Source organism: Phascolarctos cinereus, unplaced genomic scaffold, assembly GCF_003287225.1.
Source record: "Phascolarctos cinereus isolate Bilbo 61053 unplaced genomic scaffold, phaCin_HiC Scaffold_726;HRSCAF=1367, whole genome shotgun sequence".
NCBI classification, from domain to species: Eukaryota; Metazoa; Chordata; class Mammalia; order Diprotodontia; family Phascolarctidae; genus Phascolarctos; species Phascolarctos cinereus.
In genome coordinates this window covers 103,289,179-103,312,291 of record NW_027556098.1, presented here as the reverse complement: position 1 = coordinate 103,312,291, position 23,113 = coordinate 103,289,179, and the positions used below count along the sequence as shown (strand labels likewise).

Genomic DNA, 23,113 nt, shown 5'->3' with positions numbered 1-23,113 from the left:
CCACATTAGGCATAGTCCCCATATGGGAGATGAAATTTTGTTCCCCTCATTACAGAATGGGGAGGGAGTGGGGGAAGACAGGCTATTATTGCTCTCAGCACCTGGCCTTGCTCATCCATATTTCCTTAGTTATTCTCACCTGCAGATGAGTATCTGCAGGAAGTTGTTCCTGGTCCTCCCTAATGCTAGTGCCTTTTCCCTGAGATTATCTCCAATTATCCTGTATATATTTTGCTTGTATATATAATTGTTTGCATGTTATTTCCCTCATTCAGACTGTGAGCTCTTTGAGAGCAGGGACCTGATTGGTTTTGTTTTGTTTTGATTTTTAAATTTATTTACAACCCCAGAGCTAAGCTCAGTCCCTGACACATAGTAGGGGCTCAAAAATGCTTGTTGATTGGCCAGTGGCATGTTAGAAGCAGCAGATGTTAAAGAAAAGGACTGTCTTGTGTTCTTCCAAATCAGAGATTTTCATAATACCTTTGCCTGTGGTTTCTGGCAGGTAGAGTGTGTGGAATTTGGAGAAATACCCCAAGACCTCTCCAATGCTTTGGTATTTTCTAATTCTTCCCTGCAACGTCTGCAAGAAAGAATCGTGCAGCTACAAGAAGAGAATATACAACAGCAAGAACTCAACAAAGAATGCCGGGAACGGCGTAAAAAGCTTGTTTTGGAAAAGAGAGAGATGGCCAAAAAGATCAAAAGTTAGTAATTGCTTTAATCAAGAAACAATCAGTAATTTGGGGGATAAAAGTGAGGACCTGGAAGTGATTCTCACTGACTCTTTCCCATCCCCCATAAATACAAGTGCTGTAGCTGGCATTGATGATGACGAATTGTCATTCAGTGGTGTTTGACTCTTCATTTGGGGTTTTCTTAGCAAAGATACTGGAGTGGTTTGCCATCCCTTCTCCAGATTGTTTGACAGATGAGGAACTGAGGCAAACAGGGTTAAGTGACTTGCCCAGGGTCACACAGCTAGTAAGTGTCTGAGGCCAGATTTGAACTCAGGCAGATGAATCTTACTGGCTTCAGGCCCAGAGCTCTGTGCACTATGGCGCCACCTAGCTGCCCTTCTAACTCTACTGCTCAGCATTTTCTCTTCTCTTGACCACTAGTTCTTCGTCTCCTTCCATGATCCCTCTTTCTCCACTAACTTGTGTCCAAGTGCACAGCTTTTGCTCGCCTGGTTAAGTCATGAGGGGGAAGGGTAGACTTAGCCTGGCACCATGTCAAGATGTCAGAACAAAGAAAGGGCCTGGAACTCGTCAAAGGCATGTTTCCTGATCCCAGGCAGAGCGCTATGTATCACGTACTGGCTGCAAAAGTATTTTGTATGCATGTTATATATGTGTGACAGGGGCTTTCTTGGCACTCTGTTAGATGAGGTATGGTGTAATTTGCAAGCATTGGAAGGGATAGAAGGAAATTAAATATTTTTAGGGGGAAACCATATTTTCATGAATATTAGAACATGGAAGAGTATGATAGAAAGAGATCTAGAGGGGAGGGGAGCTTCTTAATGATAGAGCAGAGATGCCACAGGCCTCAGTAGAGGAAGAAAGCCGAGGAAGGTAGGGCCTGGGGAGAGATCTAGCAGGGCTGGAGAGAGATGAAAGTGTGGGATGAAGTAGCATCTTGGCAGATGACAGCTCTGAATCACAGGGATTAGAAGAGCAGGAGGTAGGAATTTGCCAGCCATAGGACAAGGAAAACACCAAATATGGAAAAGTTTATAGATTATATTGTTCCCAAGGTTCTAGCACCACACTCCATTCCCAAGTTTCTATTCATTTATTTATCTCAAATATTTTATATTTATTTTGTATATAGAGGCAGCATGGAAAGAGAGCTGGCCTTGAAGCCAGGAATGTTATTGTTGTTATCGTGTAGTCATTCAAGCACATCCGACTCTTCATGATCCCATGGACCATAGCATGCCAGTGCTGTCCATGGGGTGTTCTTGGCAAAGATACTGGAGTAGTTTGCCATTTCCTTCCCCAGTGGATTAAGGCAAACAGAGGTTAAATGACTTACCCAGGATCATACAACTAGTAAGTATTTAGATTTGAACTCAGATCTTCCTGATTCCAGGCCTAGTGCTTGGTGAATAGAGCTTCAACCAAGGTTTTTGAAAGGAAGTAAAGGACCATGTTACCCATGATTCTCTGGACTGGGCCGGGCTGGTTGGAGTTCACAGGACCAAAAGTCTGTGAGATGTGTGCCCGAGTATAGAGTTAAAGTTTTGCAAGCTGTACACAAAATCCTAGGGCAGCTAGGTGGCACAGTGGATAGAGTGCCAGGCCTGAAGTGAAAAAGATTCATCTTCTTGAGTTTAAGTCTGCCTTCAGACACTTACTAGCTGTGTGACCCTGGGCAAGTCACTTAACCCTGTTTGCCTTAATTTCTTCATCTGTAAAAGAGCTGGAGAAGGAAATGGCAAACCATTTCAGTATCTTCACCAAGAAAAACCCATATGGTGTCACAAAGAGTCAGACAGGACTGAAAAACAATTGAACTACAATGCAAAGTCCTAATGCAAAGAAGTGAGCCGAATCAGGTAGGGTCATGTGGAGAGAAGGAGGAGGTAAGCTTCAACCAAGATTTTGAGAGGGAGTAAAGGACAAATGCTAAGGGAGACTATAGAAGGCATTTAAAACAAGGCCAGGGCACATGAAAAGGCATGGAGATAGGAATTACAATAGTAATAGGCGGAATTTATATAGCACTTTAAGGTATATGGAATGCTTTACATTTTATCTCGTTCAAGCCTCACAACAACCCTCTGAGGTGCTATTGTTATCCTGTTTTACAGATGAGGAAACTGTGGCTGGGACTAAAGCAGTCTTCCCAGGGTCACACAGTTAACAAGTGTCCAAAGGAGGATTCAGATTCATTGCTCTATCCACTGTGTGGCCCTTTCTCTATAGCCAAAGTCATTAGGATGTCTGAAGGCCAAACTGGTCACACAGAATATTTTTGCCAACTCCTAATGAAAGGTTCTCTCATGATCTGGTTTCCTTTATTCATGAGGAATGTGATGTGAAATGGGAAGATGATAATGACTGGTTGCCATAACCATCTTCTTTTAGAAATGAAGGAGATGGTTACTCAGCTGATGATTGACAAGTTTGGGAAAGAGATAGACCTGGAAGCCCTTCAGACGCTCTCCATTAATAAAAAACTTGAAGAACTGAAGATCAAGAAAATGAGGAAAGAGCTGTCAAATGCGCAGGAGATAAGGAACTGGGAGGTAAGGTTCAGAGTGCAACTACTCACTACCTACCTACCATCTTTAATTAAATAACTCCTGTTGACTTTTCCTTAATATTTGCATTTTCTCACAAGAAGGCAATCAAGGGAACGCCTGGGTCCTGGTGTTAACACTGTAAGAGAGGCAGTGGGCCTGGAGTCAGGAAGACCTGAATTAAAATCCAGCTTCAGATACTGCCTAGCTGTGTGACCCTGGACAAGTCACTTAATCTCTGTTTGCTTCAGTTTCCTCATTTACAAAAGGGGGATGATGATAGCATCTACCCTCCCAGGGTTGTTATGAGGATCAAATGAGATAATATTTGTGGAGTACTTAGCATAGTGCCTAGCACATGGTAGGTGTGATATAAATGCTAGCTATTATTATTATTATTATTATCTGTAGGGACAGCAAGGCAGCAACTATAGGTATGTACCAGTTCTTCTGCCAAAACTACCTGTCCACGGGAATAGGGCTTTCATTGAAAGCTCTTGAGATAGCCTTCATGTGCCTGGTATTAGTAATTTCGGAGGACAATGAGACAGGAAGGACCACATCTCAGCAGAACAGCATGGCTCAGTTACTCCTGGATGTCTTCCCTGATATGTGTCTGTGTATCTGCCACTTTGTGTATGTTTCCTGGGCGAAGTCTTATGGGCTAGTATTGTGCCATTGAGCTGAGGACAGAGGCACAGAAAAGATCAAAAGGATTGGTATTAATGAGTCTGTGTCACTGTGGAGTCGAGAACATCTTCATCCTTAATAGCTGCTGCTGTACCACTCTTCCTTTTAAGGGTGTGTTAGTGTCAATGGTTTAGGTCTCTGACTGAAGCTTGGGGACCCTGACAGTTATTCTACCACCATCTTCAAGATTCCTCATTTTTGTTTTTCTCCTCTTTTTAATAGAGAGAAAAGGCAATAAATCAAATTTAATTGGAATCTAGATACATCCCTAAAATTTCCCACTTCCTCCAATAATTCATCTTGTCTTTGAAAAATAGAAACAGTGCAGTGTGAGAAGTATGATAGTGAGACTGCCAAGCTTTCACAGAATCATAGAATCTTAGGGCATAGAAATTATAGAGTTCATCTAGTCTACTTTTGTATATAATACAACAATCTCCCTTGTAGAATCTCAAACACAGTAGTCAGACTTTGGTTCAAGACTTTCTAGTGATAGAAGGTTGTTGTTTTTCTTTTTGGGTTTTTTTTTTTGATAGCCCATTCAACTGTTGGGTAGCTTTGATTTTTCCCTAATATGGCTGAGCTAAAATTTGCCTTTCTGTAACCAACTGGCTCTGGTTTTGCCCTCTTGCACATGAAAACTGGCTGAGGACTCCTATCACAGGAATAGAGGGACATAGGAGGAAGAGCTAAAAAGAACCTTCTAGGCTATGTGATCTGACTCCCTCACAGTAACCTCAAGCAGACACAAGGTGGGATGGCCAAGGTCTCACACAGGCAGGAACTAGTTGATGCAGGATTCGAATCTGTGTCCTCTTGACCTCTGACTTGGGGAGCAGCACAGTGCAATGGAAAGTGTATTGGATTGGGCATCAGAGGACATAGAGGCTGGTTTTAAACCAGATTCTTTCTAATTTCAAGTCTGGTGCTTTATTCACTGCCCTACCCAGCTGTCTCAGACACTTGCTGTATGACTCTGGGCAAGTCACTTAATCATTCAAATCTAGGAGTCTGGATTTGAGTGGGGGGGAGGTTGGGGAGAGGAAGGAAGGAAGGAGGTGTTTTAAGTGGAAAACTCCTATAAAGATGAGATGGGAAGGCCAATGGCAACATCAGTGTGATAGGCAACAAGAAAAATTGCTGAGTCCCAGATTTACTCTTTCTGAAATTTTGTTGTGGGATTCTGAGCAGGTGTATTAGATGAGGAAGAAAGTGAGTGTAAATGGTTAAGTCTGTTAGCCCAATCACATCTGAAAAGAATGTGTAATCTATTTCAGAAAACAAGTCCAGTTGTCAGGATGTTTTAGCTTAGCATTGCCAAGGAGGAGGGCACATGTTGCCCATTAAGTCATCTTCTTCTTTAGGCTAAATATACATTAAGGAACAAAGGAACATTGTTCCTTTGACCATTCTTCATATGACATAATTTCCCATTCCTCTCATTGCCTTGGTCACCTTCCTTTGGGCACACTCTTGTTTGTCAATGTCTTTTAAGTTGTGATGCCAGAAGTGGTATTTGTGGCTGTTAGTCCTTCTGAGTAAGAGAAAGGAAATTATTTGCACGTGACTGAAAAGGGCTTCCTTCTTCCAAGTCATAAAGGATGGCCCCAACCAATTTGTGGTAATCTCTTAAGTGCTCAAAATAAAACAGATGAACTCAAGAAATAAGAATAAATGAATGATGGGGTCCCACTGGAAGCTCTCACAAATCCAGATGGGAGACCCAAAACTCACTAGGGATGAATCAATGCTCTGGTTGTTCAGATAGAAATAGTAATAGAAATGGGCAAACACAAAACCCTCTATTTCTGTCATTCAATAGATTAACACCTTCATTGGGTTTAGGAATGATCAAACCATGAGTGAATAAATAGTTGAGCCCTTGTGGGCTTCCCTTCTAAGTGACCAGAGGCTTAAAAGTCACCTTTTGGAGCCTATTAAACCTTTTGGAATCCTTTGAGAAATGGAGTGTTAGACTCACTCGTGTGCCAGTGGGACATTCAGACCCAATAAACGGTTAGGATGGGACATTAGTGTAAGTGCTTTAAGGTTTGCAAAGTGTTTTACACATATTATCCCTAAAAAAAAAAAGATTAAGTATTAAGCATGAGTTCACACACAAAATTAGGAACAAAACCAGAATTGGACCCTAGCACCCCTGACATATAGCTGAGTATTCTTTTAACTCTGTCATAGAAAATCCAGGCTTTATATGATGTGTTCCATAGTTAAAAGCATCGTTTTCTTTTTAATATAAGTAAATTACTAATTCACTTAGGTCCCTACTCAGATAATACTGATAATTTTTATATTCTCACGCTCACATTTCTCATAGATTTAGAATGGGAAGGAGCCTCAGAGACACTCTAGTTCACAGTTCCCCACCCCTGGTTCACTCTAGTTCACAGTTCCCTACCCCTGGTTTAGCCCAACTCCCTCATTTTACAGGTGGAGTCTACTTCACTGAGCTCCAAAGAATTAAAGCGACTTGCTCAAGGTTACACAGGTTATCTGCAATAGAAGCAAGATCTGAACTCAGGTCCAAAGCCAATACTCTTTCCTTGTGTATATATACACATGCATGTATGTATTCCGTCTCATGTCTATTTCTGTTCTTCTGACTGTTCCTAAAATCAAACCAGATGACATGAGTTTGTTGTTGTTGTTAAGTCATTTTCAGTCATGTTTGACTGTTCATGACTCCACCTTCTTAGCAAAGATACTGGAGTGGTTTGCCATTTCCTTCTCCAGCTCATTTTATAGATGAGGAAACTGAAGCAAACAGGGTTAATTGGTTCGCCCAGGGTCACCCAGTTAGTAAGTGTCTGAGGCCAGATTTGAACCCAAGTCTTCCTGACTACAGGCCTGGTGCTCTATCCACTGTACCACCTAGCTGCCCCTGACATGAGAGTACTCCTTATTAATTATCCTGGGTGCAATGGCCTCTTCCATTTGCCTTGTGGTTTTTGCAATTCACGTCTGATTACGTCTCCTGCTCTCTCCAGCTCTTTTCTACTTACGTTCTTACCCGTCTTCTTGATATTTCAGGATAAGATTTCTCAGGTACGATGGGATCTGATGATGAAGACAAAGGAACACACTAAGAAACTTCAACAAATGAACGAATTATGTCTTGAAAAGCGGCGGCTCGAAAGCCGCTTAAATACACTGCAATCTCAGCAGGTACACTTCTGCCCTGGTCTTGCTTGGCACTGTGTTGTTGGCATTTGTGAGTAGAATCAAATGGGGCTGATGAGTCTACTGGTAAGTGTTGAATGCAGGTACACTCTACCTTCTCCTTGATACCGCTTTCCATGGGTGTCTTCCAGTGCTCTGTCCTGGGCACTCTTCTTTCTCTATACCTTCTCTCTTGGTGAACTCAATATCTCCATGGATTCAAGGATCACCTCTAGGCATATGAGCCTCAGACCTATAGTTCTAGCCATAATATCTCACTTACACTCCAGTCCAAAATTACCAACCACCTATTAGACATCTCCAACTGGATGTCTCATAAACAGCTCCAACTTAGTAAGTCCAAAAGGGAACTCCTTATCTTTCCCCCCAAAACCAGCCTTCTTCCTAACTTTTCTGTTTCTGTCCATGGTACCACCATCCTTCCTGTCACTGAGGTGACCAGGTCTATATTATATATGTAGTTTATCTCTGGTAGGAAGGACTGGGACTATTGGGATTTTTTCCTTTTATTCCTTAGCATCTAGAACAGTACCTTACATGACACAAAGTAGGCAATTAATAAATGTTTGTTGGATGACTGCATGTCTGCTGTAAATTATGTAGCAACTTGAGTATCATTAGTTGGGTGTCAAAACTGTGAATTGTTGAAAATTGAAGACCACCTGTTTAAGACAAGGTCCCTGCCTTCAGGGAGTTTACAGTCTGTTTGGAGGTGGGGAACAATACATAAACATGTTAAGAGTCAAATAGCAATAGAAGAGCTCGTTGAGAGCAAGGAGTGTGTTTTTGCCTTTCTTTGTATCCCCCTGGCTTAGCACAATGCCTAAGCGCTTAATAAATGCTTGTTCCCTCTAGCAATGTAAGAAGACTGAATTAACTGCTATATATGTTCAGAGACAGTAGAGATCATCATTGCTGGATTGAATAATCTGAGAAGCCTTTACAGAAGAGGAATAATTCAAGTTGGGACTTAAAGGATGAGAATTTGGATTGGGGGGAGGGAAGGAGCAAGTGCTTTGGGGGGAGTGTTAAGGGGTAAGGTAAAGGTGAACTGCAGGTGAAAAAAAAAAAGCCCTCTTTAATACCACTTGTGTTCAAGTGACAAGTATGCAGACAGCTTGTGGGGAGGCTTACAGTTCAGACTTTTATCCTATAGGCAGTAGGGAGCTAATGAAAATTTTTCAGCAAGGCGGGTCATGCCCTGCAAGCAGTATTTTTAAAGGATTAGCACCTGCTGTGGTGCCTTGGATGGAGTGGAAGCTCGGTAAATATTTGTTGGCTGGGAGGTGATTAGTCTGGGGCATTTGGTAGGATACATTAGAAAGGTGGCTTTCGCTAAAGACAAGAAGAGTTCAGAGGCTATTACAATAGCTTATGCACACAATGAAAAGGGCTAGAACAAGGCACTTATGGTTGAGCAGAAATTGCCATATTTTCTCTGATAAATGAAACATAAAGTCCTTTTCTTACTGTGGGAAAAAAATGGCAAATTAAGGATCAGATTTCAAATGAAAGTTCATTAGGACACTGTGACTGTCATAGGGTGGGTGGAGTAGGGATGGAGAGGTTACAGAGGTAGTAATCAAAGAGGAATCCAAAGTGATTCCAAGGTGTTAGGCTGGGGAAGTAGGAGACTCAAAGTACTGCTGTCAGACATTAGAAAGTGGGAAAAGTATCATGATGAAGAGAGAGGGCCATCAGGTCAAATCAATAAGCATTTTTAAAGTGCTTATTGTTTGCCAAGCACTCTGCTAAGGATTTAAAAAAATCCCTGTTCTCAAGGGGTTTATATTTTTTGGGGAAGACAAAAGGTAAATAACTAAGTACTACAAGAAATACACAGCATAGAGAGAAAGAAATCTCAAGAGGGGAAGTCATTAGCAGCTGAGGGTGGGGGTGGGGTGAGGAAGAGCCTCATGCAGAATATGAGATTTGAGCTTGTTCTGGAAGGCGGGGAAATTGAGAGGAAGACAATTCTAGGTATGGGGAAAAGCCAGTAGAAAAGGCACAGAAATATGTTAAGGGAGTACACCCAAAATTGTAGTGATCTGGGTACATGATTTTAGAACAGTTTGGAACATCCCTCACCTCGATAATTATCCAAAATTCCTACCTCAAGATTATGGATATTGTGTTGTTACTTTTTATATGCACAATATCCCTTAGTTTGTCTTTATGTTTATATGACTCCTTAACTAGGGATGATGTTGTTTTTCAGTTGTATCTGGCCCTCTGTGACCCCATTTGGGGTTTTCTTGGCAAAGATACTGGAGTGGTTTGCCATTTCTTTCTCCAGCTTATTTTTCAGATGAGGAACTGAAATAAACAGAGTTAAGTGACTTGCCCAGGGTCACACAGCTAATAAGTATTTTGAGGCTGGATTTAAACTCCTGAAGATGAGCTTTACCTGATTCCAAGCCCTGATATCCACTGCTCCACCTACCAGCCCCCTCTACGAATGCCAAATTTGAATCATTCAGGCATGTTTTTAGTGTACGTATTGAGGTGCAGATTTCACCAAAGACATGGTGACATCAGAAAGAATTAAAATAGCTGGCAAAGAGAACCTGCTAGATAGGATTATGAAGGTGGTAAAACTTGTCTTTGGTATTTTCCTTGGTCCCTTTTTGCAGCTCCTCTTCCTGTCCCAGTGGAGCCTTCTGCCCGACTCCATAGATATGTTGTGTCCTTATATATTCCTCTGGCTGTCTAGAGCCTTCCATATGTGGTGATGCACTGAAGACTACCTCTCCTGGACAAATGCCCCAAGCTCCAAAATGACCCTGCAGTGTATCTCCACTTCCCCCTCCCCCATGTCCAATTCTCACAGGACAGGTGATTCTGATTAGAGGTTGGCCTAAAACAGCTTATTAAGGTAATTTGCACCAATGTGTGAGTGGCTAAGAGCTAGCTTAATTTATGAACTCTTACATGTAAACATTTACATTTTGAAAGAGTGGCTAATTAATCAGAAGGAAAGTCTCTTGTTCTACAACAACAGCTAGTATTTATATTGCACTTTAAGGTTTACAAAGCACTCTAAAAATATTATTTTATCTTTACAACAACCTTAGGAGGTAGGTTCTATTATTATCCCATTTATACATGAGGAGCCTGAGGTAGATGTAAGGTTATACAACTGGTAAGTGTTTGAGGCCATATTTTAACTCGGGTGTTCCTGACTCCAGGAGGTCCACTGCTCTGGCCACTCTAGCACACAGCTGCCTGCTAGTTTCAAGAGATTTCTTTCTGGGTAGACCTCTCAGTTTAAGAGAGCAATTGACCACTAACTCTGTCTCTACTTCTCTGTTAGGTAGGCTCTTCTGTTAGGTGGTAGAGAGAAGAAACATTTTCATTTTCCAAATGGGAATATTCAGATGCTCAAAGGAAGAATGTTGAGGTTTTTTTTTTCCCCCCAATAGGGTAATGCCTTCCAAGGCCCTCGGAAAGCAGACATCGTGGCCAGGGAGAAGATCACTGAAGTGATCCAGATCCAGGCTGAAAAGATTCTTGCTTTGAAGGAAGAAATTGCTATCTTGCGCAGAAAAGGCGGTCTTATCCTCCCACCAATTAATAGTGCCCGCTAAATGTTAACACACCCTATTAATTGTTGTTTTCCAATCTATCCTCTCCAATTTTTGTCTCTCACACACACAGCACTAAAATTTGCTTTTCTCTCACCTGATGATATCTGCAGGGGAAAACATGTGTACATACACATACATACACACATGTGAACACATACATACATGTGTAAACACACACACACACAAACAACCCTCTGCACAAAAGGGGGTGAGTCTTGTTCAACTTAATCACATACTCTCTAGAAGCAAGTCTTTGAAAGAGCTAGTGGCTTGGGTTCCAACATGAAGGTCTCCCACACAGATTCAGCAGCTAAATAGGTCCTTCTGGGGAAAAGCCCCCAAACGACAGCCCTTTAAAAATTAAATAAGCCAGGAAGAATGATAATGTCTACCCCTTCTTCCTGATCTCCTCCCAGAAGATAGACGTGAATATTTCACAAATATATCTTTCTGCTTCTTCATATGTTCAGAAAAGAGGCTTTAAGAAACACTTAGAAAAGATGTAGACTCATTTTCCTGAAGGGTTTTTAGAAATGACCAAACTGAAGATTAGAGAGAAGACTAAACATTTATTTAGAAGTTACAGTGTTTGTTTTTACAGAGCTATGTTGTCACAGATTATTGAATTGGGAAGATTTGTTAATGCTTATAAAGTACTGTACACATTTTAGTCTGTTCTCCTGGTCATACCATGAAAAAAATCACTTCCTGTTGTACCAAATTCAGCCGATCTGTTGAGTTGGGTTTTCTTTTTCCCCCAGTATATGCCCTGTGATCAACCATGTTCAGCTCTCATGAAGGATGTGCCTAAGATGTGTTTTCCTTTCCTTCTCTCCTAATGGGCACTCAGCACTGTCCCAGGTAGTTGTGGAAGTTGGAAATAAAAGGTTACTTCTGTACCCAGTCCATATGTGTCAGATAACAGTCTCTCCTGTTTGTTTTTTTCTCAAACTGCGGCTTTATATTTTCAACCTGGTACATCTCACTGGATGAGATTCCATATGTCTCTCCAGTATGTTAAGGAACATATACATTTATTTACAAGTGCATAAATATATAAATATGGCTGTAATAGAAAAATAAATACCCATTTTTCTCTGTCTCTTTTAAAAACAATATAGTCTTTTCAGGAAAGTGGCTTCAGCCTAAATTGTGGGAGGTGGAGTCTCAAAAGACACATGTATTGGTGGACTAGGAGACAGTCTCTTTCCAGGGTCCTGTCCTAAATAGGTGCCTGGGGGGTGGTGAGGACACCATTCTCTCACTGGCAAGGAGTGAGGGCTATCCACGTCTTCCACTGGTACAAGGCCCAGGCAGCAGGGTGGCCCTAGGGTGAGAAAAGGATGGAAAATTAAAATCCAGACACCAAGAGGAATCAAAGTATAGCCTGATAAATTATCCCACCCATCAGTAATAGGAGACAATCTGGCCCTGAAAGATCAAATTTGCCTGCAACATAAATATTGAACATCTTCCAAGATGATCTACCCCTATCAGCTGTTTCACACACGTAAAGAAAGGGCCGTTATTATCTGGGCCATACCTAAGTATTTCTGTGGCAGGACTATATTCCTGAACCCCTTGGGGAAAGGCTTTTTTTTTTAAACAATTCAGAAGAAATCCTAACAACATTTTAAAAGCCCCAGGCCCCACAGGGCTCTTTCTCTCCCATGCTGTTCATGTCTCTGTGATTAATTATTCCCATTTTACATTTATTTACCCCCAGGCCAAAGGGATCTCATCTGAAGCTCCTCTGAAGCCAACTTCAGATAATTTTCCAAAAAGTTCCAGAGGACTTCTGGTGAAGGAGTCTCTTGACTGAGAGGTGATGGACTTAAGACACAGAATTAGACATACATTTTTGGACATGGCCAATGTGCAAATTTGTTTTACTTGACTATGCCTATTTGTTGAAACTTTTTCTTTTATTTTTGTTTTCAATAGGAAGGGATGAGAGGGAGAGAAAATAAGTATTTGTTAAGCTGGTAAGGCCCATGTCCTGCACATTGCCCAGAAAGCATGCTATGGCTGCCCAATAAAATAACTGGCAATATTCCCCAAAGCCCCCAAAGAAAGCAGAAATAGGAATGGCTTTAAGTAACTTGGAGAAAAGGCAGCACAAAGAGATATTATTATATTATTTGTAAGACTTTGACTCCTGTTTCACTGATTAGTGTAAATCTTATTCCTTAATTAAGAAACAAGACACAACAGGGCAGTGTATTTCTGCATGTTTAGAGGTACCTCAGTGTAAGAAGAGACAACAGACATTTGATAATGACCCTAAAACTCACAGTGCAGGAGAGCTTACTGCTTCACTGTTATGGAATACTTCTGTTCTTACTGGCCAGCGTGGCCCAACACCTGCAATACTGCAATATGATCTACCTGGAACGTCCCCTCTGCAGATCATGCCAGGGCTATAGCCATCAAAGAAACATGCCCGAGCCTCCACCCCATTTCTTCCATTTCCTTTCAGTCTAAAAGTTCTGGGGAGTGCCCCACCAAATCCTGTCTTTTAAGGAGAGAGACCCTTAGCCTGCTGCAGACCTGGATGAAATGGAGAGTCCCACAATCCGTCCTGACGAGGGCTTTCAGATGCATCCCTTTTCCCTGACTGGCGGATGGCAGCAGGCTGTTCCTGAAGATGACAGCAATCATCATGGGACTGAAGCAGCTGGTGAGTAGAGTCATCTGGGAGTGTGTACAGGAAGGTGTTCTTTTCAGGGCTAGACTCAGGATCCCTATAAGGCAAGAGAACAAGTGGGAAGGTGAGGCAAGGTGTGGATTTTCAGGCTCAGCACAACCCTCTTGTCCCTTCCCCCTTCGTGGGCAGATTTTCCTTTCCTCAAGTATTTATTAAATGCCTACTCTTTTGTAGGTACTATGCATTATAGGTAACATAACACTGGGGATATAAAGACAAAAGCAAAAAACAAACCCAGCTTCTGCCCTCAATGAGCTGATGTTTATTCTATTAGGTCAAGACCTTGGGAGGTTAGATTGCATATCTATGTTTGTTCATGCATCAGTTATCAAGGGAAAACCTGTATGAGAAGAGTGGATTACTCAGTTATTCATAACTCATATGCCACATCATCATGCCTACTGTTAAATTCCAATACAGTCATGCTGGGTTCCCGTAATTACATACAAAGTAACACAGCAGGGGCTTTCCACACAGCATATGGGAAGGTGCATGAGTAGGACTGAGCTACTCAGAGGACATACAGGCTAAAACAAGCAATATGTACATGGATGCACACGCCCTAAGAGGTAAGGGCAGGTTTTTAGGAAGCCATCACAAGCCAGGTAACCCAGCCAACTTATGTCCCAGACTGGCAGAAACATCCTAATTATAAACAGTTTAACAGTTATTCTGACCCCCCAAAATGGCTGTTCTGAAGATTTGGGAAGCTTTGAGATTTTTTGAGTAGACTAAGAGCTTCTTGGCTTCCACCATCTAGGTTTTGAGGAGCCAGTAAGTTGGCAGCGGGAGGTTACCTGACTGCTTGGTGACTTTTCTGAATGTGTCCATTCCCAAGGATTGTTCCCTGCAGCAAGCTGCTGTTATGATCCTGCTGTTAAAAGGTAAGAAGATGACAAAAGAGTCTTAGAGAGACTGGGATTCTTTGCCTCATCACCAAGATCTAGCTTTATGAGGAAGATAGTCTGGATTGGGAACCTGAGCAAAAACTATTGGAGGCCAGTTAGGGTGGATGGGGAGGTTGGCAGCCCCAATTCTACTTAGCAGGTTTAGAACGCACCCTAATCACCACACATGCAAGTCTAGTGGGTATGAGTTACCTGTTGAAGCTCTCCTGGGCTGTACTCTTGGGTTTTCACACCTGGATAGCCCAGGCCAGCTGAGGGACAGGCCCCATTAACATGTAAACCATTGGCATAGGGCTGTCCATTGATGTAGGGCTGTCCATTAGCTCGAGGGGCTGAGATCCCTCTTAGAGGCACCATCGTGTATTGGCAGGAGGAAGATAGCAGTGCTGTGCTAGGGAAACCCAGGTCAGCAGTTTGCTCTGGAAGAAGAAGAGGAAAGAGATGCATACTCAGGCTGAGGGAAGTATGGGACAGTTTGGGGGCTTCCTACATAAACTTTATAATGAGTCTTCCAGTGAATGGCTAGCTACAATGACAGAAACGGAGTGGGTCTGGAATTGGCATTTCTCCCAGAGATACAGAGGCAGAGGGGAAGCTTCCCACTTCCTCTCAGAATTTTCTCCCGCCTTCCTGGCTCCTTTTTTAGGATTCCAGGGAAGACAAGATGAGGCAGCCTGGGGTCAGGGAGATAACAGTCTTGCCCTGTGTTGTCTGCTGTAGTTCACATGTGTGAATTATAACAGGCCTGACCAAAGGTAATGGCTGAATAGGCAAAGCAGGGGCAGGAACTGATTTAGAAAGAAAAAAGGCAGCTGGTGGAGTCAAAATGGGGTAAAGACAGCAGCTTGAGCCAAGAGGAATAAGGCAAAGACAAAAGCATTGCCATGTAGACTGTTGGCAGAATACATCAGCTTTACATGATCAAATCAGCTTAATGACCAGGGTGGGTCAATCAGTCAACAATTTAAAACAATTAAGCATGTACTATATGCTTAATCACTTATTATGCAATCATACATTCAGCATTTATTAAGCACATACTGTGTATGTGTCAGACACTGCTAAGGACAAGAGATAACAAAGAAAGGCAAAAAGATGAATATTGTCCTCAAGCAGCTTACGGGGCTGGGGTCTCTGAGGGGATATGGTGTCCTGGAATGCACTCCCAATAGCCTTCACAGCACCGCTCATATGAGGACCCTCATTGTGGGCGGGTGGGCAGCAATTTTCTGCAAGTCCCTCTCATTTGCTAGCTTAGCAGAGGCTGCCCCTGTCTTGTTCACAGCAGTCACTCACTTTGCTTGGACCATGCTCTCCATAAACAGAAAGGTATGAAGGCCACGATGATAAGGACGATTGAGCCCAACACCACACCCACGATCAGGTAGGGCAGGTCACTGGAGCGTGCCACCATAGCCCCAGGGCCCCCGGGACGATCCCCTGGATCTGGTGGCAGTATAGGTGGTGGGGCCAGAGTAGGGGGCAGGAGCCGGCCTGGTTGACCAGAAGGCTTACGTGCTGCAAAGAGAGTGAAAGTAAAAACTCAATGATTGTTCTTGTATTTACTTAGCATCAATCAGAGTGTTCTGTGGGTGTGGATGTCAATTCACAAGGATTAGATTCCTACGTCTAGCTAGGTCACATTCAGGGCTGTGCCAGAGCCAGCACATACCAACTCCTGGCAGCTAAGTATTAAATTTTCAGTGTGGGCATTCACACCATGGAAACTGGCTAATACTACGAATCAGGACTTGCTTTGTTCTTTTGTTGGCTTTCTAGACCTAAGAAAGTGATGGAGAAAATGTTAATAGTGAAAATTAAATTTAAAGTGTGTCCTAAGTATATTTTTTCCTCCTGGAGAGCTGGTTGTTAAACATTTACCAGCAAACCCCCAGTCCTAATATTCCTTCTTAAGAATGTGTCCAAACTTTGTGTGAATAGAAATTTCAGTATTATGGAAATTTGAACCTCATGTTTCAAATTAGGATCTCAGATTTTTTGAGCCTGGCAATTAAAAAATGATGTACTGGGGACAATGCAGAGTGAGTGCCACGACTAGTGATGAGCATTCTGCTATGTGAGGCCAGGCTGGAAACAACGGTCCTTATGCCATCCCCAACAGTCAGAATAGAATAATAAAAACTACAAAAGAACTGGGCAGGAGAGAATTTACATCCCCCCTCAAACGATTCTCTATGGGCACAAGAGAACTGGAGAATCTACAGCAAATACCCAGGACACCAATTTCACAGTTCACTAAGAAGGTAATGTGGGTGAAACTGGAGCACATCGGTGAAACCCTGAGGTCAAACAGTGATTGGAAAACACTGACTTGGGGAATGATAAGCTCCTAGTTCCTAGCTCTGGGTTACACTATTAGACAGGTAAAGCTGGAGCACGGTTGGAGAACAGCTCAAGGAGGGTAAAATACTGGACTCAGTGATGGCATAACAGGAACCTTTTTCTGGCCTCATTTCTATTCTCCCTACCAGCTGCTGTTTCCCTTTGCAAGGGTTATTTTATGTGTTTTGTCTCACTTTCTCCATCTGTAAAGTGGAGATAATGAAACCTGTCCTGGGATGGGAAAACTAATATGTTACTCTTGGCTTGGCATCTGTAAGCTCAAAGTCCCTGTCCCACTACAGGGCATTATTATTATTCTCAACATTTCCTAACACAGGCTGCAGGATGTATTCCAAAGTTCACCTATAAGTCAGTCATCAGATTCAGAATGCATTTTCCCATAGAAACAATGATAGGTGATGTTCAGGCTCCCAAGCCAGTCCACAAGGTTATTTGACCTTTAGTGGCCTAGGATTAATAGCCGCATTTAAACTACACCATTTGCACGGGAAAATGCATTCCAAGTTCCAACTTAGAATGTTAAGAACACATCTTCCCCCTCCTCCACATAGTTCTGGGGCTCCCTGGAGGTGAGGACAGAGGAGCTGGGAAAAACAGGCCAAGGCTCAACATAGGGATAGAAAAGATACCTCTAGGGGTCAAATCATTAATTCCTCTGGTATCCTGAATTGGGGAGGGAGGAGACAAGCCTGTATCAAGTGTCCATTAAGTGCCAGGCACTTATCATTATTTATCTAATATTTATCATCATTATTATCATCTCGGATGATCCTCACAACAACCTTGGTGGGTAGGTGCTACTATTACGCCCATTTTACAGTTGAGAAAACTGAAGCAGACAAGTTAAATGACTTGCCCAGAGTCTCACAGCTAGTAAGAGTCTGAGGCTGGATTTGAACTTGCCCCACCAAGCTGCCTCTACTTAGAATTACACCATGACAGATTGATTGCTTTTTTTCTACAAATGATATCATGTATGCAAAGCACTTTGTAATCCCCAAAGCCCTACTGAAATGTGTTGTTGTTGTTAGGTTTTTTTCCTAAATATATATATATATATATATATATTTGGCTAGCCAATGGGGTTAAGTGACTTGCTCAGGGTCACACAGTAAGTGTCAAGTGTCTGAGGCCAGATTTGAACTCAGGTCCTCCTGGCTCCAGGGCCAGTGCTCTATTCACTGCGCCACCTAGCTGCCCCTGTTGTTACTGTTGTTCAATCATGTCCACAGACCTTGTGGATCACAGCGTGCCAGTACTGTCCGTGGAGTTTTCTTGGCAAAGATACTGAAGTGGTTTGCCATTTCCTTCTCCAGTAGATTAAGGCAACTCTGCCTCACTTACATCTAATGCACAGGCACGTCAAGACATCACCCTCTGATGTCACTGGTCCTCTTCAAAAATGAAGGATAAATAACAATAAGGCAAATGGATATTAAGTGACTTGCTCAGGGTCACACAGCTAGTGAGTGTCTAAGGTAGCATTTGAACTCGGGTCTTCCTGACTCCAGGCCCAGTGCTCTGTGCACTGTGGTGCCACCTAGCTGCCTCCTGAAATGCAAGCATTAGGATTTATGTGATAGTAAGGGGAAGGCTGGAGTTGGACAGAGTTGGACCACAGCGGAGTGAAGTACCTTTGGTTTCACAGATCATCACATTGCTGAATTCACTCTCACCACCCTCGTTGAAGCATTGCATCTTAATGTCATATGAGGTCTCTGGCTGCAGATGGCTGATGGAGTGCCAATAGCGGTCCCCTAGAAAGAAAACACGCTTCATAGCCACGAGGCAAGCCACAGCCACTCGTGGACCTAAGTATTTAACTTGCAGTTTCTAAGTATTCCCACATGACAATATGCTAGTCTGTGCTATTAAAAAGCATGGGTGTCCATGGCAGGGCCTGTACACCGCTGCTGCTTCATGCAATGAAACCACAGATAGGGGTCACTAACCTGGACAGAGCATTGGTATCATAAACTCATAGCTTTAGATCTGGAAGAAACCAGTAGGTGCCATCTAGTCTAACACTCTTAATTTACAGATGAGGAAACTGAGGCCCAAAGCCTAAGGTATGTGACAGAAGTGGGATTTGAACTTGGGTCTTCAGACTCTAAATCCACGCCACCTCTTCCTCATGGAAGCAGCCCAGACTCAGGCTCTATATGACCCCATGCTCTGGCTGTGTGATGATACCACTTATCATAAGACCCTAAATCTAAGAGGCTCATCACTGCAAGCTGAACATTTTATATGCTCCTCATTGGTATGTCTTAGGGAGAAATCTAACCACCAGTCACCTGGTGTGATCTTACCTTCTACTACATCCTTCTTGTAGTCACTGTCATTATCACTGTCTGTGGGACGATAGTAGATGTAAAAGCCATGGATTGGGGTGTTGTTGTTACTGGCTGATTTGTACTACAAGGAAAGGAGGAGAAACCAGTTACCAATGGGACAGAGAGTCAATCAAGCAAACTCCCTACTGTTCTGGAAGCTTCCCTTCCCATGAGGCTGAGCTCCATCACTTCCCATGGTATAGCTTGGTAAAGTGTTCCCTACCATATGATTTCTTCATCTGGGGTAGAGTTCAAAACTATGCACTTCTTGAAAGCACTATATCCTTCTTGAAAAATACTGCAGAAATTTCATATTTCAAATTTCCCTAGAGATGATTCCTTCTTTCTTTCCATGTCAGCCTTGAGGTGTGTGTGTGTATACTGATTGACCAAAGAAGTGGAGATACCACTGTCAATAGTGTTTGCCTCCTGAATGGTAACCACCATGTAGCATGGGGACATCGTGACTCTAGTTACTCTTGGAGGCCTATCAGACAAGGTTTTCAAGATACATCCTGTTTCAGATCCTATTATACAGGGACCCCAAATTTAGCCTTTCTCCTTAGATTTGCCAATTCTCAATCCCAGCTAGGGTGGAATACAAGAATTTAGATTAGCATGAGAAATTGGAAAAGTGGGCTTTTTGGAAATTACTTCTGGCAGAAGATAGTATTCTAAGGATTAGAAACTAAAAACCCATCTCACACAAGGAATAGCACGAGGCTGAGCCCTAAACTGGGAAGTGAAGGAGTAACTTTTTCTAGTAGTTTAAATATACTTAAAACAACTTCCACCCCCTAAATGAAAATCAGGTCCATTTCTAAGAAATAATAGAGCCGCGCTCCCTTACCACCCACTTCAGCATGATGGTGGTCTCATTGACAGCATCTGTGAAGGTGATGTAGGGCCCTGTAACAGGCCTCTCATACACACGGTTACTATATCCTGACACCACATAGGGTCGGGAAGCGGCGCTGGGCTCACTCTCTCCTAGGATGTTTAGTGCACGCACACGAAACTTGTAGGAGGTGCCTGGTGGGAAAAACAAACTCGCTGGAGCACGAGGCTAGGGAACATGTAATTCCTCCCCACACCCCCACCCCTGTCAAAATCCAAAACTTGGAAGACATCTTTTAGTTGACTTTTCCCCAAGATTTTCTAACTCATAAATCTGTGAGGCATCAATTGACTGCTCCCCATAATTCTAAGAAAACTTCCAGGCAATGAGGCAACCAGTATATCAAAAAGCATTTGTTTCTATTTTTTGTTTGTTTGTTTGTTTTGGCAATTGGGGTTAAGTGACTTGCCCAGGGTCACACAGCTAGTAAGTGGCAAGTGTCTGGTCTGAGATCACATTTGAACTCAGGTCCTCCTGACTCTGAGCTCTATCCACTGTGCCACCTAGCTGCCCCTCAAAAAGCATTTGTTAAGCACCTACTATATACCAGGTACTGTGCTAGGTAGTGAGGATATAAATTTTAAAAAAAATGAAACAATCTCTATTCTCAGGGGGCTTACATTCTAGTAGGGGAGGCAACAAAGACATGTATAAGTATATACAGAATAAATATAACATGAATTAGTAAAGACAAATTCATAGTAGTTTGGGAAAGAAGACATTAGCAGTTGAGGGTTCAGGAAAGACCTCACAGAAGGTGGTAGTTGATTTGACCTTGAAGGAAGAGAGGGATTCTCTGAATTGGAGGTGAGGAGGAAGTCAATTCCAAGCATGAGGGTCCAAGTGGTACAAAACCATGAAGGTAAGAGATAGAGGGTCATGCGTGAGGAACAGAATGAAAGCCAGCTTGACTGGATCCCAGAATGTGGGAGAGGAAGGAATGCCTGATAAGGCTGGTAAAACAGATTAGAGACGGGTTTAAAAGCTAAACAGTTTATATTTTACTCTTCTGGCAACTGACTGGGGCTTCAATGTGATCAGATCTGTACTTAAGGAAAATTACTTCAACAGTGATCTGTGGAATGGACTGGAGCAGTGAGAAACATGAAGTAGGGAGACAAATCACAAGGTCATTATTGTAATAATCTAGGCAAGAGGTGATGAAGGCCTGATTTGGGTGGTATCTATGTGAGCAGAGAGGAAAAAGTTTGGATTCGGGGGGGGGACGTGGAGGTAGAAATATCGAGATTTGGCAACTGATTCAGTATGTGGAGTCAGGGTGAGTGGGGAGGAGTTAAGGATAAAGCTGAAATTATAAATGGAGGAGTCCAAAAAGATGAGGATGCCTTCAAAACAAATAAAAAGGTTTAGAAGAGGAAGGTTTTGGGGAGATAGATAAATAGCCCAGTTGTGGACATGTATAGTTTTGAGATGTCTCTGGGACATCCAGTTGGAACTGGCCATTAAGAAACTGGCAATTCAAGAGGAAGGAGGAAGAGGGAATAAGCACGTATTAAGTAACTTCTGTGTGCCAGGCACTGTGCACTTTACAGGCACTTTATAAGTATTATCTCATGTGACTTGTATGAGACATAGGTGCTATTATTATCCCTATTTTATAGTTGAGGAAACTGAAGCAGACAGAGGTTAAATGATTTGCCTAGGGTCACACAGTATGTAAATGTCTGAGGTTTGGATTTGAACTCAGGTCTTCCTGTCTTAAGGCAGCTAGATGGCACTGTGGATAGAGGGCTGGGCCAGGAGTCAGAACACTCAATTTCCTGAATTTAAATCTGTCCTCAGACAGTTACTAGCTGTGGGACCCTGGGCAAATCACTTCCTCCTGTTTGCCTCAGTTTCCTCATCTCTTAAATGAGCTGGAGAAGAAAATGGCAAACCACTCCTGTATCTTTGCCAAGAAAACTCCAATTAGGGTAATGAAGAATCTGACAAGACTGAACAACAATTAGGCATCTAGGTGTGCCAGTAGATAGAGAGCCGGCCCTGGAGTCAGAAGGACCTGAGTTCAAATCTGGCCTCAGACACTTATTATTTGTGTGACCCTGGGTTCTTCAGTTCTTCCTCCATAAAATGAGGTGGAGAAGGAAATGGCGAACCACTCCAGTATCTTTGCCAAGAAAACCCCAAATGGGGAAACAAAGAGTTGCACACAACTGAAAACAACTGAACAACAACTTCCCGTCTCCAGGCCCAGCGCTCTAATCACGGCACCATCTACCTACTTCAATGTTCTCTTGTCTCTCCTCTGGGCTAAGAGAGGCCTGTCACCCCAGATTCTAGAGAGACTTTAAACAAATACTCAGGTCACTTTAGACTGAGAAAGGATATGTTTTTGTAAGAGGATTCTACAACCTTCAGGCAGAATAGGATCACAGCGTCTTAGATCTACCCCTGGCAGGGACCCTAGAGGCCATCTAATACCATCCCCTCATTTTACAGATAAGGAAACTGAGGAGAGTTAAGCGAAAGTTGTGACTGGGTCACAAAAGTAGTTTGCCTCAGAAGTAGAAGCTGAACTACAGAGCCAGTGTTATCTCCACTAAGGGATCTCGGAAATACCTCAAACTCTTTCCCCTCAGAGGATGGACTGAAGCAAAGGCAATTTGATTTGCTTTTATCCTCCTCATAATGATAATTTTGTTGTTGATTTTTCAGTCATGTCTGACTTTTCGTGACCCCCATTTGGGGTTTTCTTGGCAAAGATACTGGAGTGATTTGCTATTTCCTTCTCCAACTCATTTTGCAGATGAGGAAACTGAGGTAAAAAGAGTTAACATGACTTGCCCAGGGTCACACAGCTAAGAAAGGTCTGAGGCCAGATTTGAACTCAGGTCCTCCTGACTCCAGGCCTGGGGTTCTATCTACTGCACCACCTACCTGCCTGCCCCCGCCTCCCCCTAATAATAGCTAATATTTGTATAATACTTTAAGGTTTGCAAAAAGCTTTAAATATGCCATCTCCTTTAGTCCTCAAACTAACCTGTGAAGTAGGTACTGTTAAGTTGGTGGGGTAGTCATAGGGTGGGGTGTTATCCATGGGACAGGAATGCTTTCATCAGAGCCAGTCCTCTGGAACTCTGGAAAGCTGGCATTTTTGTTGAGCTGAGCTTGCCTACCACTTAGAGCAGGCACTTATAAACCGAGTTTCTTTAAC

The 23,113-nt window shown here is 42.7% G+C and overlaps 2 protein-coding genes across 6 annotated transcripts in view; one reads left to right on the top strand and one right to left on the bottom strand.

The window, feature by feature from the left end:
- CFAP44 (cilia and flagella associated protein 44) overlaps window positions 1-11,402 on the top strand; it is a 142,243-nt gene extending 130,841 nt beyond the window's left edge. Inside the window, exons 31-34 of the mRNA XM_021007126.2 lie at window positions 506-707; window positions 3,096-3,256; window positions 6,989-7,123; window positions 10,561-11,402. Coding sequence (XP_020862785.1) covers window positions 506-707; window positions 3,096-3,256; window positions 6,989-7,123; window positions 10,561-10,725 — 663 coding nt within the window. The 3' untranslated portion in view covers window positions 10,726-11,402. The remainder of the gene's footprint in view (window positions 1-505; window positions 708-3,095; window positions 3,257-6,988; window positions 7,124-10,560) is intronic.
- The window catches only part of BOC (BOC cell adhesion associated, oncogene regulated), a 100,138-nt gene continuing 88,299 nt past the window's right edge, over window positions 11,275-23,113 (bottom strand). For 4 of the 5 annotated variants that reach the window (XM_021007131.2, XM_021007132.2, XM_078146708.1 and 1 more), the window contains 8 exons: window positions 19,891-20,072; window positions 19,017-19,122; window positions 18,339-18,461; window positions 15,637-15,858; window positions 14,533-14,759; window positions 14,230-14,306; window positions 13,276-13,469; window positions 11,275-12,052 (listed from right to left, as the gene is read on the bottom strand). In XM_021007131.2, coding sequence (XP_020862790.1) covers window positions 11,871-12,052; window positions 13,276-13,469; window positions 14,230-14,306; window positions 14,533-14,759; window positions 15,637-15,858; window positions 18,339-18,461; window positions 19,017-19,122; window positions 19,891-20,072 — 1,313 coding nt within the window. In that variant the 3' untranslated portion in view covers window positions 11,275-11,870. Of the gene's footprint in view, window positions 12,053-13,275; window positions 13,470-14,229; window positions 14,307-14,532; window positions 14,760-15,636; window positions 15,859-18,338; window positions 18,462-19,016; window positions 19,123-19,890; window positions 20,073-23,113 lie in introns of those variants that run through there. The other variant, XM_078146709.1, reaches the window with a different exon arrangement.